This window comes from Schistocerca piceifrons, chromosome 1 (genome assembly GCF_021461385.2).
Source record: "Schistocerca piceifrons isolate TAMUIC-IGC-003096 chromosome 1, iqSchPice1.1, whole genome shotgun sequence".
Classification (NCBI taxonomy): Eukaryota; Metazoa; Arthropoda; class Insecta; order Orthoptera; family Acrididae; genus Schistocerca; species Schistocerca piceifrons.
In genome coordinates this window covers 856,403,007-856,417,110 of record NC_060138.1, presented here as the reverse complement: position 1 = coordinate 856,417,110, position 14,104 = coordinate 856,403,007, and the positions used below count along the sequence as shown (strand labels likewise).

Sequence of the window (14,104 nt, the reverse complement as noted above, 5' to 3'; positions counted from 1 at the left end):
AAATCAATCGTTCCCAATCATTCACAGTCCACTGGCGTCGCTCTTTACGCCACTTCAAGAGTCGCTTCGCATTGACAGCGAAATATGTGGCTTATGGTGAGCTGCTCCACCATTGTACCCCATTCTTCACAGTTACTGTGATAGCTGGACTGCTGACACCACTTTGTAACTCACGGGTGATGCTTTCCACTGATTTCACGAGAGTTTTTTAAAACCACCCTTCACAGTGCTCGATGATCCATGTTCTTCAGTACAGGTCTGCCTGGTCTAGTTACAATTTTGGTCGTTCTTTCATGTTTCCACTTCACAATCTCATCAACAACAGTGCACACGGTCGGTTTTAGAAGGGTTGAAATGTCATTGATTGATTTGTTACTCAGATGACACTCGATGGCTGGTCCATGTTCGAAGTCATTGAGCAGTCTTGACTGTTCCATTCCGCTGTTACTGCTTCTCTACTGACTACACAGTACTCCTCACCTTCTTTTATGCTGGCGGTTCCGCCGCCTCGTGACACCTAGTGGTCAATTTTGCATTACATAGCGGCGTCCGTAGTTTTTGGTCAGATAGTGTATTTTCATGACTTGCAACTGTATGCTGATTGACGTCTACTGTGTGTCTGCTGTTAATTTTCTACACATTATGTGTGACATTTCCGGCGTTATCGTCAGTGGACTATGTCTGTGTTTGCAGGCACCGTTCATCGACATCATCGCGTTCAACCGTTACAACGCGTGGTACAGCAACGGCGGCCTCACGGAGACCATCGTGCCGCGCGTCGTGGCCGAAGCGGAGGGCTGGTACGCCAGGTTCGGCAAACCCGTCTTCGTCACAGAGTACGGCGCCGACACGCTCGAGGGCCTGCACCTGGTGAGTGAGTCCGTAACCACAGTACAGAACTTCATTTCTCACGGTGGCACTACCACTAGTGACAGAGCAGGCAGTACTGAAGTCAGTTGGTAAGTGTTAGTGTTGCAACGCTCAATGTTTGACCGCCCACGATTCCCCGTCCCTCCCTCCCTCCCTCCCTCCCTCCCTCCCTCCCTCCCTCTCTCTCTCTCTCTCTCTCTCTCTCTCTCTCTCTCTCTCTCTCTCTCTCTCTCTCTCTCTCTCTCTTTTAATACAAAAGTAACGTTTCCAAGAACGGGTACGTGACACAGCTAAATTCATAAAGCACTTGGAAAGTAAAGTGATATTTCAATACAATCGCGGATAGAAGACGGGTCTCATTTCCAGACAGAAGATATATTTTTCCTTTCATTAATAGAAACATTAAATAAGTGTTGTCCCTGTAATCTAGAAGACAACCATCTTCATAAAGAAAGCATACAAAGAACATTAAACATTTACAGACGTAACTTGTCATACTTTTCACTTGTTTGCAACAGAAACTAAATTATAGTTATTGTTTATCAGCAGTAAATCACTAACGCATTCCGGATTTAATTGGCTGCGGCGATTTGTTAGTAACATGCCTGCTTTACTAAAGCATCTTTCACTAGGTGCGCTTATTGTTGGGATACATAAAATACGTCTTGCAACTGCAGCCAGGCCTGGCAGATCTGTTTCATGTCTGCTCCACCACTTTAAGATGTCATCATCATCTCCGGAGTGCATTAAGATGTAGAGATCTACTTCATCTGCTGCGGATGATCTGTTGTTCCTCCATTCCTTGAAACGCTCTCTCTTTCTGGATGGTGATGACACAGTACTTGAAGGATCTATGATGATAAACAAAAGAGACAAGTAATACAGAACTGATGTGGAAATCATCGAAACTTCCCCCTAAAAACGACGTATTTTACTTTAATGAAATATTATACGAATTATTACATTCCCGTTTCTCTATAATACACTATCCACTAACTATTCAACAACGATTATGTTAATGATTGCATGTTGTACCTGCGTAAGTTGCGCACATTTGTCGCACATTGCTAAGAATTTCCTGCTTTTCATTTATTTCAAGCATATTAAGATCACGAAAAAATGGCCAGAGAAAAGTAACAATTTTCTGTCAGGAAGTGATCACAATCTTCTCACAAACGAATATCAATCCTTTGTACCTCCTGTTAAAAAATACATATCTGTTAGTACACATCAATTACGCTAGTTAATTATAAATCTTTGGCGTATCATATGCAACAGTGCTTTTAACTGCAGTAATTACTCACCTGACAGTGTCATTGACACTGGAAATTTGTTGCAGTTTGTGAAACCAAGGAACAATTAACTGGATTGTCGGTTCTTTTTCGCCTTCTAATTCATCTGTGGCTTTTTTAAATGGTCTCAGAAAATGCGCAATTTTTCCTGCAAGCTCGTTATCATATCCTTGCAATCTGTAAGCGGAGTCCTTTTCCGTCAGCAAAGCAGCAACTTCGATATACTGAGTGTGTAAGGATTCCAGCGTAGTGTACAAGCTGTTCCAGTGTGTGCAGACCTCCTGTTTCAATGATGATTTCAAAGACGAGTAGAGGTCACTTTTCTTAATGTACCTTACAATGCATTTTGCAGTATTTATTGTTGATGCGACGTTCGGGGCATGATTTAACAAGAAGTTATCTTCATCGAAAGTATGGCTAAGTGCTGTGTTTATACAATGAGCAGCACAAGGAATACTTTCGTGATTTTCCAAAGCCTTTATTACATTGGCACCCTGGTCGGAGACAAAAACAAAACTGTGCAACATGTTCGGCGAAATGTCCCAATCAGCCATCCTCTCTTCAATTTCTTTCCTAATATTTACTCCCGTCTTCTTAACGTCCGGGAATTTTGTTGTAAATAAAACATTGTTCACAAAAGACCAATCTGTGTTAATGTAATGTGTTGTAAGCGTCAAATAGTGCACCTGGTTATGCGAATCAGTCCACATATCAACTGTCGCATAACATGTTTTATTAATAACTTCCGCAATAACAGAAGGCATTATGCAGTTTCGTATTGCATCAGCAGGTTCTTTGATATGTCAGCCTATGGTAGAGGGATATGGCATGACATCTGCCACGTAAACTTCTCCATAATGCGCACCTAGATGTATTAATTCTTGGCCTAGTTCTCTGAAACCTTCACCGGAAACAGCATTAAAAGGTCACATATCTTTAGAACACATTGCAACACACTTTACTGTAATACTGTTTTTTATTACTTCCGGTATTCGTGAAGAAGCTGTATCTTTGTGAGGTTTCTTGCAACTGTGTTTCTTTTGAATGAATGGTTCCCGACTGGAAACACAATAATGTGGAGCAGTTTATGCACGATATGTACCCAGTAGACGCACTGTTTTCGTCTACAACCAACAGAAATGTACTCCATACTTGGCTTTTTAGACCTTCCCGTTTCTTCAATGTGTAAACGTTGGTTTCAGTCTTACGTCTTACTGCACTGGCTTCCCCACGCTGCATGATTACGGAGAGAGACACACCACAAATGAGAAGCTCGTACTGGCTGCAGTCTCTCACGGATAATGACAGGTGTAACGTGTTTGAAGTTACGTGCTACGTATTCGGTCACGGCTTCCGTGCTCGGTCACTAGAACCAGTGCGGGCAGCCTATCCAGTCAGGGTGTGCACACCCCATCTCGTATTTTGTGCTCGCTTACTCGGTCATGCAGTGTGGCTTCTATATACCGTCCGCTTGATGAGAAAATGATAGTGCAGATCCAGCGTAAATTACGTGGCACAGTAATGCATTATCGTAGTGGGCGCTAGGCCATGTCATCCCTTTGTTCCGAAGGGCGGCTGATGCAATTGACTATCGCCTGCCGCCCTACGCAGTAGAAATTGCTGTTATCGCTGAAACATCCGGTTTTCGGTTACACTTTTTTTTGTCAAACCCAGTTTAACTTGACTATTAAAATCGCTCATAATAATAACGAGTTTCTGAAATAACCGCTTTTCGGTTTTTTATTGCAGTTTTTTCGTGTAATGAACGCAGATATCGAACACTGATTGGAAAAATTCGGCTTCCTCAGTTTTAAGATACATGGAACAAAAATATTAAATAAAATAGGCAAATAAAATAAAACTTAGTCAGCCCGCCCTTCGATGTTTTCCTCCTAAAATAGTAAGTGGTTGAATCCTACAAAAAAATCACAATTATTCTCCTACCGACTCAAATTTTTTAAAACTCTTTTCAAAAATCATGTTGTAATCAAGGCTCGTACCAATATTCAGGCATTACTGATTGTCAGTGGCAAAGAGTGAAAACTGAGGTTGGATAACTATATTTTTCGTCTTAATTTGTACGTTTTCAAGGGCTACAAGCAGATAAAGGTATATTATGTAGACACAGCCAGCAGATAGGGTACTTTCTATTCTTACTGTAAACTATGAAACTGTGTTGTGTCTAGACAAGACAGCCTAGACACAATGAGAGGAAGCCGAAAGGCACGCGCTTAAACTCACGCAGGCTGGCGTGAGGTCTGAAACAGGATACGTAATGAATGCTATAAAGAAAAGTACGTAGCTTCTGGAATACTTAACTTTCATCCATAATTGTATAACATCGCTCTTGATGATACATGCTTCATATAATAAATATCAATTGAATACGGCGCCTTGCTAGGTCGTAGCAATTGACTTAGCTGAAGGCTATGCTAACTATCTTCTCGGCAAATGAGAGAGTCTTCGTCAGTGTAGCATCGCTAGCAAAGTCGGCTGTACAACTGGGGCGAGTGCTAGTACGTCTCTCTAGACCTGCCGTGTGGTGGCGCTCGGTCTATCATCACTGACAGTGGCGACACGCGGGTCCGGCGTATACTAATGGACCGCGGCCGATTTAAAGGCTACCACCTAGCAAGTGTGGTGTCTGGCGGTGACACCACACTATGGATGAATTGTTTTGTACTGCTTATATGATGTCACAGTTTTGTTGTAGTTCCACCCATTTTTAGTCTGTTTAAGCAAATGGAGCACTGTACGTCATTGATACCGCAGTTCGCTCCACATTAGGCATGGTGCTGTTCTATAATGCAACTAATGTCCGACGACGACAGTGAGGAACTGTCGTATAGACCAGATGGGGCAAGTCATGCACATTGCATGTGCGCGCCTACCGTATAATAAGCCATGCGATACGGTATTATTGTCGCAGAATATTGTTCCAATTCTTATGCCGTGTGCTTGTTACTCGTTTCTGTCGCCATTGTAATTAAAATAGCCCTGATCGTCTTTTTTTCATTTTCTGCGATAAAACAATATATCAAAACGATGGTAATTTTGCGAATAAAAATTACTCGTTTATTAAGAAAGGTTTATTTAAAAACAAATCTTTGCACTGCTGTTTTGGCTAATTGATATTTCGGTTTTTTACCTGATTATTAGTAAAAAACACGTGTTACTTTAGAGACTAAACAAGTACCGAAGAATGCCGATTTTTAAGAACCAAAAACCGGTACTGGTTTAAAAATATTGGTTCTTCTTATCCCTGCTGCGCACTTCGAGCGTTCTCGTTGCTCTTTCCTTACTACGAGGCCTCCCTGAAAAGAAATGTCTCCACATTTTTCATACTATTCTCAGTATCGGTTGAGACATTGAGATATGGATCGGATATTGCATGTCATGCATATTATTTGGCCTACTTTCACGCTTTACTGACGTAACTTGCAATCTGTCGCTAGAGCGCTCCGAGCTGTAGCGTGTAACGAGGCACTGCGTAACGTAGCTAAAGTCGTTGCGTGAGAAACAGCGTGCTGTAGTAGAGTTTATAACCACAGAAAACCTGCCTCCAATTGAATTCCATAGAAGAATGAAAGCTGTGTACGGTGGTGATTGTATCAGCATCAGTAACGTGCAACGTTGGGCTCTTCGGGCTCGTAATGAAGGAAATGGTGGTACAACATTTAAGTTCGTGACAGAGCTTCGAGTGACCGACAGCTTGCGGGAGCCGACGATCTTTGGAATCGGGTTGATGAACTCATCAGAGAAAATCGTTGGCTAGCAGAGACGCAGGTCTCAGATAAGAGTGGCATATCACGAGAGCGTGTACATCTACATCTACATACATACTCCGCAATCCACCATACGGTGCGTGGCGGAGGGTACCTCGTACCACAACTAGCATCTTCTCTCCCTGTTCCACTCCCAAACAGAACGAGAGAAAAATGACTGTCTATATGCCTCTGTACGAGCCCTAATCTCTCTTATCTTATCTTTGTGGTCTTTCCGTGAAATGTAAGTTGGCGGCATTAAAATTTTATTGCAATCAGTCTCAAATGCTGGTTCTCTGAATTTCCTCAGTAGCGATTCACGAAAAGAACGTCTCCTTTCCTCCAGAGACTCCCACCCGAGCTCCTGAAGCATTTCCGTAACACTCGCGTGATGATCAAACCTACCAGTAACAAATCTAGCAGCCAGCCTCTGAATGGATTTTATGGTCTCCCTCAATCCGACCTGATAGCGATCCCAAACGCTCGAGCAGTACTCAAGAATAGGTCGTATTAGTGTTTTATAAGCGGTCTCCTTCACAGATGAACCACATCTTCCCAAAATTCTACCAATGAACCGAAGACGACTATCCGCCTTCCCCACAACTGCCATTACATGCTTGTCCCACTTCATATTGTTCTGCAATGTAACGCCCAAATATTTAATCGACGTGACTGTGTCAAGCGCTACACTATTAATGGAGTATTCAAACATTACAGGATTCTTTTTCCTATTCATATGCATTAACTTACATTTATCTATATTTAGAGTTAGCTGCCATTCTTTACACCAATCACAAATCCTGTCCAAGTCATCTTGTATCCTCCTACAGTCACTCAACGACGACACCTTCCCGTACACCACAGCATCATCAGCAAACAGCCGTACATTGCTATCCACCCTATCCAAAAGATCATTTATGTAGATAGAAAACAACAGCAGACCTACCACACTTCCCTGGGGCACTCCAGATGATACCCTCACCTCCGATGAACACTCACCATCGAGGACAACGTACTGGGTTCTATTACTTAAGAAGTCTAGGAGCCACTCACATATTTGGGAACCAATCCCATATGCTCGTACCTTAGTTAGGAGTCTGCAGTTGGGCACCGAGTCAAACGCTTTCCGGAAGTTAAGGAATATGGAATCCGTCTGATACCCTTCATCCATGGTTCGCAAGATATCATGTGAAAAAAGGGCGATGCTTTCTAAAGCCGTGCTAATGCATGGACAGCAACTTCTCTGTCTCAAGGAAATTCATTGTATTCGAACTGAGAATATGTTCCAGAATCCTGCCATCATTGCAGAACTGCAGCACAGAAAACTATGTGCACGGTGGAAGCCTCGAACGCTGGCCCCCTTGACATGAAACGGAGGAGATTGGACATGTGTCAACAATGCCATTTGTGTGATAGGTTATTTAACAACAATGTGCCAGGTGATGAAAGAGAACGCCAAAAATGGAGCATGCTCTCCTTCAGCACGACAGTACCAGACAACACACGAGCACTGCGACCTCTGCAACATCCCAACACCTTGGGCTCAGTGTCATCAATCATCCTCATTATTGTGCTCCCAGCTCTTCTGTGGGTATGTGTGTTGCGCACACAGGTCCCCTAGCTATTGCAGTCTTCCTTCTTTTTCAAGCTACTTTACCTTGCCTTCCTTCTTCCTCCCTCTCGTTATCCCTTTTGCCTCTTCCTTTCCCTCTCTTGGTGCTCTTATTTATGCCGGCCAGGCTGTCCTGACTTCGTTTCGTCTTGCAGTTTTGGTTTGTTTGCTTTTGCTCTCCTTTTCGGCTTTTGTTTTTTAATCCCCTTTAGCGGTTTGATCTCGATCTCTAAATTTGAAATCTGTAGTGAGAGCCAAGTAGGGAAGAACTCCCTCCCTAGTGTCCTTGGCGTGTGTTCCTGCCCCCCCTCCTCCTCCCTTTTTCCTTTTCCCCATTCCCCTTTCCCCTTCCTCAAATGGTTCAAATGGCTCTGAGCACTATAGGACTTAACTTCTGAGGTCATCAGTCCCCTAGAACTACTTAAACCTAACTAACCTAAGGACATCACACACATCCATGCCTGAGCAGGATTCGAACCTGCGACCGTAGTGATCGCGCGGTTCCAGACTGTAGCGCCTAGAACCGCTCGGTCACTCCGGCCGGCCTTCCCCTTCCTTCCTGCCATAGTCCTTTTGCCTTCTTCCTTGGTCAACAGCTCAGTATCCAGTCGGCGTGGTGGGGCTGTTATGTATCCAACTCGATGAGGCCCCTGACTCCTCAGGGATCACATTGCTGGACCTGCGCTGTGAACGCCTCATGAAAGCCTAGTAGTTGTTGCCGATCTTTTTGGGACATCAGAACTCCCGGCAATAACCATTACACTAGGCGGCTGTTGCTGTGGTTGGTTGGCGCCCTTGAGGCGAGCCATTGACCTGAATGGGTGGTACTAGGACGGACCTTTGGCACATGAAGCTTGTTAAATTCTCTGGTTGCTCGGCCGCGGCCGCGTCTCTTCCTAGGAATAGTTCTGTCTCAGTTCCTGTTTCTGCCTTCCCAGCGTTTCACCCCTTGACTACTACCTGGGAGGAAGGACCAGGCCTGCAAGCTTGAAACACTTTCCACTGGTCTGTACCAGGACTGATGGGGGAGACTTTTGTTGCCACCAAATCTTTTGGAAACGTTGAGGACAAGTTCGGTGAAATTGAGTCCTTAAACAAGATGAAATCTGGCACCCACCTTATAAAGACAACTTGTGCTAGCAACACAGTCGGCCTCCATCTGTGCCAGCGACCATTTAGAAGACGTCTCAGCAAATATCATTCCTCAGAGGTCTCTCAGTATGACGCAGGATGTAATTTTCCATAGGGACCATCTCCTCCCGCCCAATGACGAGCTTAGGGCTAATTTGGAAAGACGTGGTGTCCATTTCGTCCAATGTGTCTCGAGAAGCCCTAAGGAAAATTCTCTAGACACTGGCGCTTTCATCTTGGCCTTTGAGGGGGATACCCTGCCCAAAAAGGTCAAGGTAATGGTATACAGATGCGACGTCAAACCATTCATTCCATCTCCCATGCATTGCTCCTGTTGCCTCGAGTTCAGCCACATGCCCTTGCCACTCCCATCTGTGGTCGCTGTGGCCACTCGCTACGTGTGGGGAGCTCTTGCACGGCACTGCCTAACAGTGCAAGGTGCTCTGGTCTACATTCTATCCTCTCCAGCGTATACAAAAGAAAAAAGAATCCAGAAAATACAGTTCCTTGACCGTCTGAGCTATTTTGAGGCCAAGAAGTAGTTTGGCAGACTTCACCTTGTGAATCTCTCATCTACCCTTGCATCAGCCACATCTTCCCCTCTTCCCCCCTCCTCCTTAACCCCACCAAGCCCCTCTTTCCTTTTCCTTCCCCATGGCGACTCCCATCCCTTCCCCTCAAGGAACTACTACTTTTACTCTTCTCTGGCTCCTGATGGGGATGGGGATGGGGGCTCTCTTTCAGAACCTCCCTCCCTGCGGTTTCAAGACAGGAAGCTTGCAGCCTCGCACCAGATGAGAGACCCATGCTCAGAGGGTCCAAAGCCACACTCTCTCTGTTCGATCCAGACATTGATGCCACCTATTCCCTTACTGATAAAACCTCATCCCTCCCTGTGAGGGAGGAGGAGGAGGAGGAGGAGGAGGAGGAGGAGGAGAAGGAGGAGAGGAAGTGTGAGTCGAAGTACGAGGCTTCTCTGACATCTTGAGTGGGGGCTTCGCCCCCTTGGTCTCACTCTAAAACATACCAACAGTGACGACCACTGACATGGTAACATGACTGTCAATTGGCTTTTTTACGTCTAACCTGGACTCTCGCCACATGATAATCCAGTGGAATTGCAACAGATATTAATGCCACCTACTGGAAATACAACAACTTGCTCTTCATATTCTTTGTCTTGTTCTTCACGAAACCCACTTCTGTGACGATCACTCTCCAATGTTTTGTGGTTCTGTCAGAACTGTGCTGGCCCCAAGATAGCAGCTGGAGGAGTCTGCACTTTGGTTCACACCTATGACATTAGTGACTGGATTCCCTTTCCAATCAACCTAGAACCAATAGTGGTACAAGTGCAAATGACCCCAGCAATCACTATTTGCAATGTCTACCTCCCTCCAGGTAGGCCACCTCCTTATGTTGAACTGCCTGCCTTAACATAGCAACTCCCACCCCCCGCATCTTCTCCTTGGAGACTTCATTACACACCACCCCCTGAGGGGCAGTGCCACTTTGACAGGCAGGAGTCCTCCAGTTGACTAACTTATTTGTCTCTCCCCAATGATTGTTCTCCTACCCACTTCAGTGGCCCTCAAAGCACCTGCTGTCAATCTCATGATCTCCTCCCTTGCTCTCTTGGTTTCACTACATTGATCACCCTATGATGATCTTTGTGACAATGACCACTTTCTGCTGATTTTATCGTTCTCCTGCCCCACCATTGGCATTCAACTTAGTCAATTGGCTTTACATACTGTACATCTGCTGTGCCCTTAGACACCTCTCTCTTGGATTGCTTTGATGCAGTCATGCAAGATGTCTGACACTATTCTTCAAGCCGCTGGCACTGCTATACCCCTATCCATGGCTCCCCCTCAACGCCAACCTGTATACCGGTGGACAAAGGATGTAGCAGTCGCTATCCTGGATTGCCAATGGGCAGTGGGACGATTTAAACGACGCCCTTCACAGATCAACCTTATTGCTTTTAAATGTCTCCGTACTAAGGCTCGCTACCCTATTAAGCAGACTAAAAAGGAATGCTGCGAGTGATGTGTTTTCTCCCTGGGGATATATGCCTCTTCATCTTCGTTTTGGTTCAAGCTCTGTATGCTTCTGGGCCACCAGCGACAGTTAACTGTGTAGGGTCTTATCCCACATGATGCTCTGTGTTCTGATCCATTGGTCCTCGTGGAACAACTCGCAACACACTTTGAGACAGCACTGGTGTCCTCTTACGTTCCGGTTACATTTCTCCTGCAGAAATGAGGAGTTGAAGAAAACCCCTCTGTTTGAACCTCCACCAAGCTGAAGTCTATAATGAACCATTCACTGAATGGAAGATCTTTCTGTTTTTTATCTCTTCATATGACTCACCCCCAGGCCCGGATTCCATCCAACCAGACGATACAACAATTGGATGTTACCCAGTGGCAACATCTATTCAGGATCTTCAACTGTCTCATGGGCGTCTTTCCCTCATAATGTCGAGACAGCATAGTCATCCACTTACTTAAGCCCAGGAAGAAACCAACATCTCTCGAAAGCTACCAACCAATTGTCCGACAAACGCACATTTGTAAACTGCTAGAGAGGATGGTTAGCTTCCGATTGTGTTGGGTGCTCGAATCTCGGGGTCTTTTGTCTCCATACCAGTGTGGCTTCCAGGAAGGGCAATCAACAACTAACCATTTATTAAGATTGGAAACAGCAATCCGACAGGCTTTTTCTAAATGCTGACATCTTGTGGCAGTCTTCTTGGGGCTATATAAGGTATACGACATCGCTTGGAGCCGTCATGTTTTAGTTACCCTCCATGATTGTGGCTTTCACAGCCCCCTTTCCATTTTTATCCACGATTTTTTATGCCACTGGCTGTTTTGGGTTCAAGTTGGCACTTCACTCAGCACCTCTTGGACCCAGGAGAACGGTATCACACAGGGTTCTGTATTAGGTGTTACACTGTTCATCACCATCATCAGTGGGCTTGTAGCCTTTCTTGGGCTTCTGGTTACCCTGGTGTTATGTCGATGATGCCCCCACTTTGTAGCATCTGCTGAACACCACCTCGAAGATGCCATCTGATGGTCCTCTGCATCGGCCCTTTACATGGCTTCGTTTTCTCCCTCCAAAAAGGGGTTATCCATTTTTGCTGTTGGCCCACAGTGCATTCCAATCCAGAACTTTATTTAGGCAACCAGTGCCCAGATGTTATAGCACAGTCCCGTTTCTTGGGGCTTCTTTTTAATAAAAAGCTGACATGGCTGCCTGATATTCGCCACCTTAAGACTATTCACATGTGGGAGCTTAATGCTTTGCACCTCCTGATCCACATATCCTGTCATGCAGACCATGCTACTCTCCTCCATTATAACCAGGCTCTTGTTTTACCCAGACTACATTATAGTTGTCAAGTTTATGGCTTGGTGGCACCTTCCACTCTGAAACTACTTGACCCTGTTCATCATTATGGGGTGCATCTGGCTATCAGTGCCTTTCGCCTGTCGAGAGTCTCCTCACAGAAGTGGGGATTCCTCCTCTACAAATACAATGGAGCCAACTCCTGCTATTCTATGCAATCACCATTTGATGAGTCCCTGCCATCCTGTGTACCCTGTCCCTCTTCACAAACAAAGGACATCTCCCTCCTGATCACCGTCAGCAGGTGGGATTGCTGGCTAAAATGCATCTCACATCCCTCTGTCAGGACCTCCGACTCCACTCACTGGAATGTGCCATGTGTATTTCCTCCCTCATCCTCCCTTGGATGGTGCCTAGACCACGGATTATGATGGCCGTATTCCATGGTCCTAATGTCTTTGTCGTCCCTATGATATTCCAGTGTCTTGTACATCCCATCCTTGAAGAGTTTCAGAGTGCTACAATCTTCTACACTGATTGTTCTAAAATGATAGATAAGGCAGGATAAGATTTTACATCTCCTACTGGCATGGAATACCATTTACTGCTGGGATCATGTAGTGTGTTCACAGTAGAGCTGCTAGCCATTACCAGGCCCCTCCATTTTGTTAATCAGGCTTCCTTCCGCAGTATTTTAAAATTTAACGACTCAATGAGCAACCTGCAGACTATAAACTGATACTACTCTCGTCACCTTTTGGTCTCTACTGTCCAAGACCTCTCTGCCCTTGGCTGTGCCGCCTGCTCAGTTGTCTTCCTCTGGATTCCAAGTCATGTGGGCATCCCAGGGAATGAACTAGCAAATCGCTTGTGCCTAGACAGAGAGATATTTTCTCCCCACTTCCTTTCATGATTCCAGGTGCAGCTATGTGGATACACGTCAAATCTCTCTTTGCCCAAAAGTGGAATGACGTCTAGTGTGCTATTGCTCTCAGTAATAAACTCTGCACAGTCAAGGAGACTACTGCAGATTGGTGCTCTTCCTTTGGCTCCAGTCGGAAGGTTTTCGCTGTCTTATGCCGTCTACACATTGGTCACATTAGGTTCACCCACTGTTTTCTCTTGTGTAACGAGCCATTACCACAATGTCGCTGTGGATCCAGACTGATGGTATCCCATATATTGGACTGTCCCCTTCTTTTGGCCCTTCATACTAAGTACAACCTTCCAGATTCCTTGTCTTTAATATTAGCAGACGATTCACGGGTGGTTGAACTGGTCTTCAGTTTCCTATGTGAAAGTGGTTTTTATTTTCAGATATAAGGTTATGGTTTACTCCTGGAGCAGGGGCATGGTGGTTGTGGCTGGGACTCACTTCGTGCTTTCTCGGTCTGGGACCCATGATCAATCCCCTTGAAAAGACCGATGTTTCATCTTCCTGTTTTTCCAGTTTTTAGATTTAGCTTACCCTGTTATACCTTCTACTGTATGTGTTTTTTAGCTCCCTCGCTTTATAGTTTGGCCTCTCTAACTAGATTGGCTCAGTTTTAGCAGACGCCTCTATCTTACACATGTGACTTCTGAATCTCGGGACCGATGACCTCGCTGTTTAGTCCCATAACCCCTCAATCAATCAATCAGTCCTCCATACAGTCTCGGCCTCAGCCGATTTTCATCTGTTGCTAAAACTACGAGCACCTTCTAGCAATTCACTTAGTGATGAAGCGGTGGAACCAGAGGTAAGTTTGTCGCTCTGCCAACAAATTGAAACATTTTACAGTAACGGTATCTACAAACTTGTCTCTCGTTGGGAGAAATGTTCGCCGTTGGATGACTATGTTGAGAAATAAATATGTAGACATGAAGAATAAAGAAGTACCATGTTAATAAAGTTTGTTTTACTTAAAAAGATTTGAGTTTTCTCATAAATAATTAGGAGACCTCACTTTTCAGTGCGCCCTCGTTCATACGAGGGCTACTCGGAAAGAAAGTTCCGATCGATCGCGAAATGGAAACCAGTGTGAAAATCAAAAATATTTTATTTCCATTAGTCAGCTACACCATACAGCTATTTT

At 44.9% G+C, this 14,104-nt stretch overlaps 1 protein-coding gene across 1 annotated transcript in view; it reads left to right on the top strand.

Moving 5' to 3' along the window:
* LOC124715757 (beta-glucuronidase-like) overlaps positions 1-14,104 on the top strand; it is a 152,268-nt gene that overhangs the window by 126,410 nt on the left and 11,754 nt on the right. Inside the window, exon 11 of the mRNA XM_047243120.1 lies at positions 694-870. Within this exon, the coding sequence (XP_047099076.1) occupies positions 694-870 (177 nt within the window). The remainder of the gene's footprint in view (positions 1-693; positions 871-14,104) is intronic.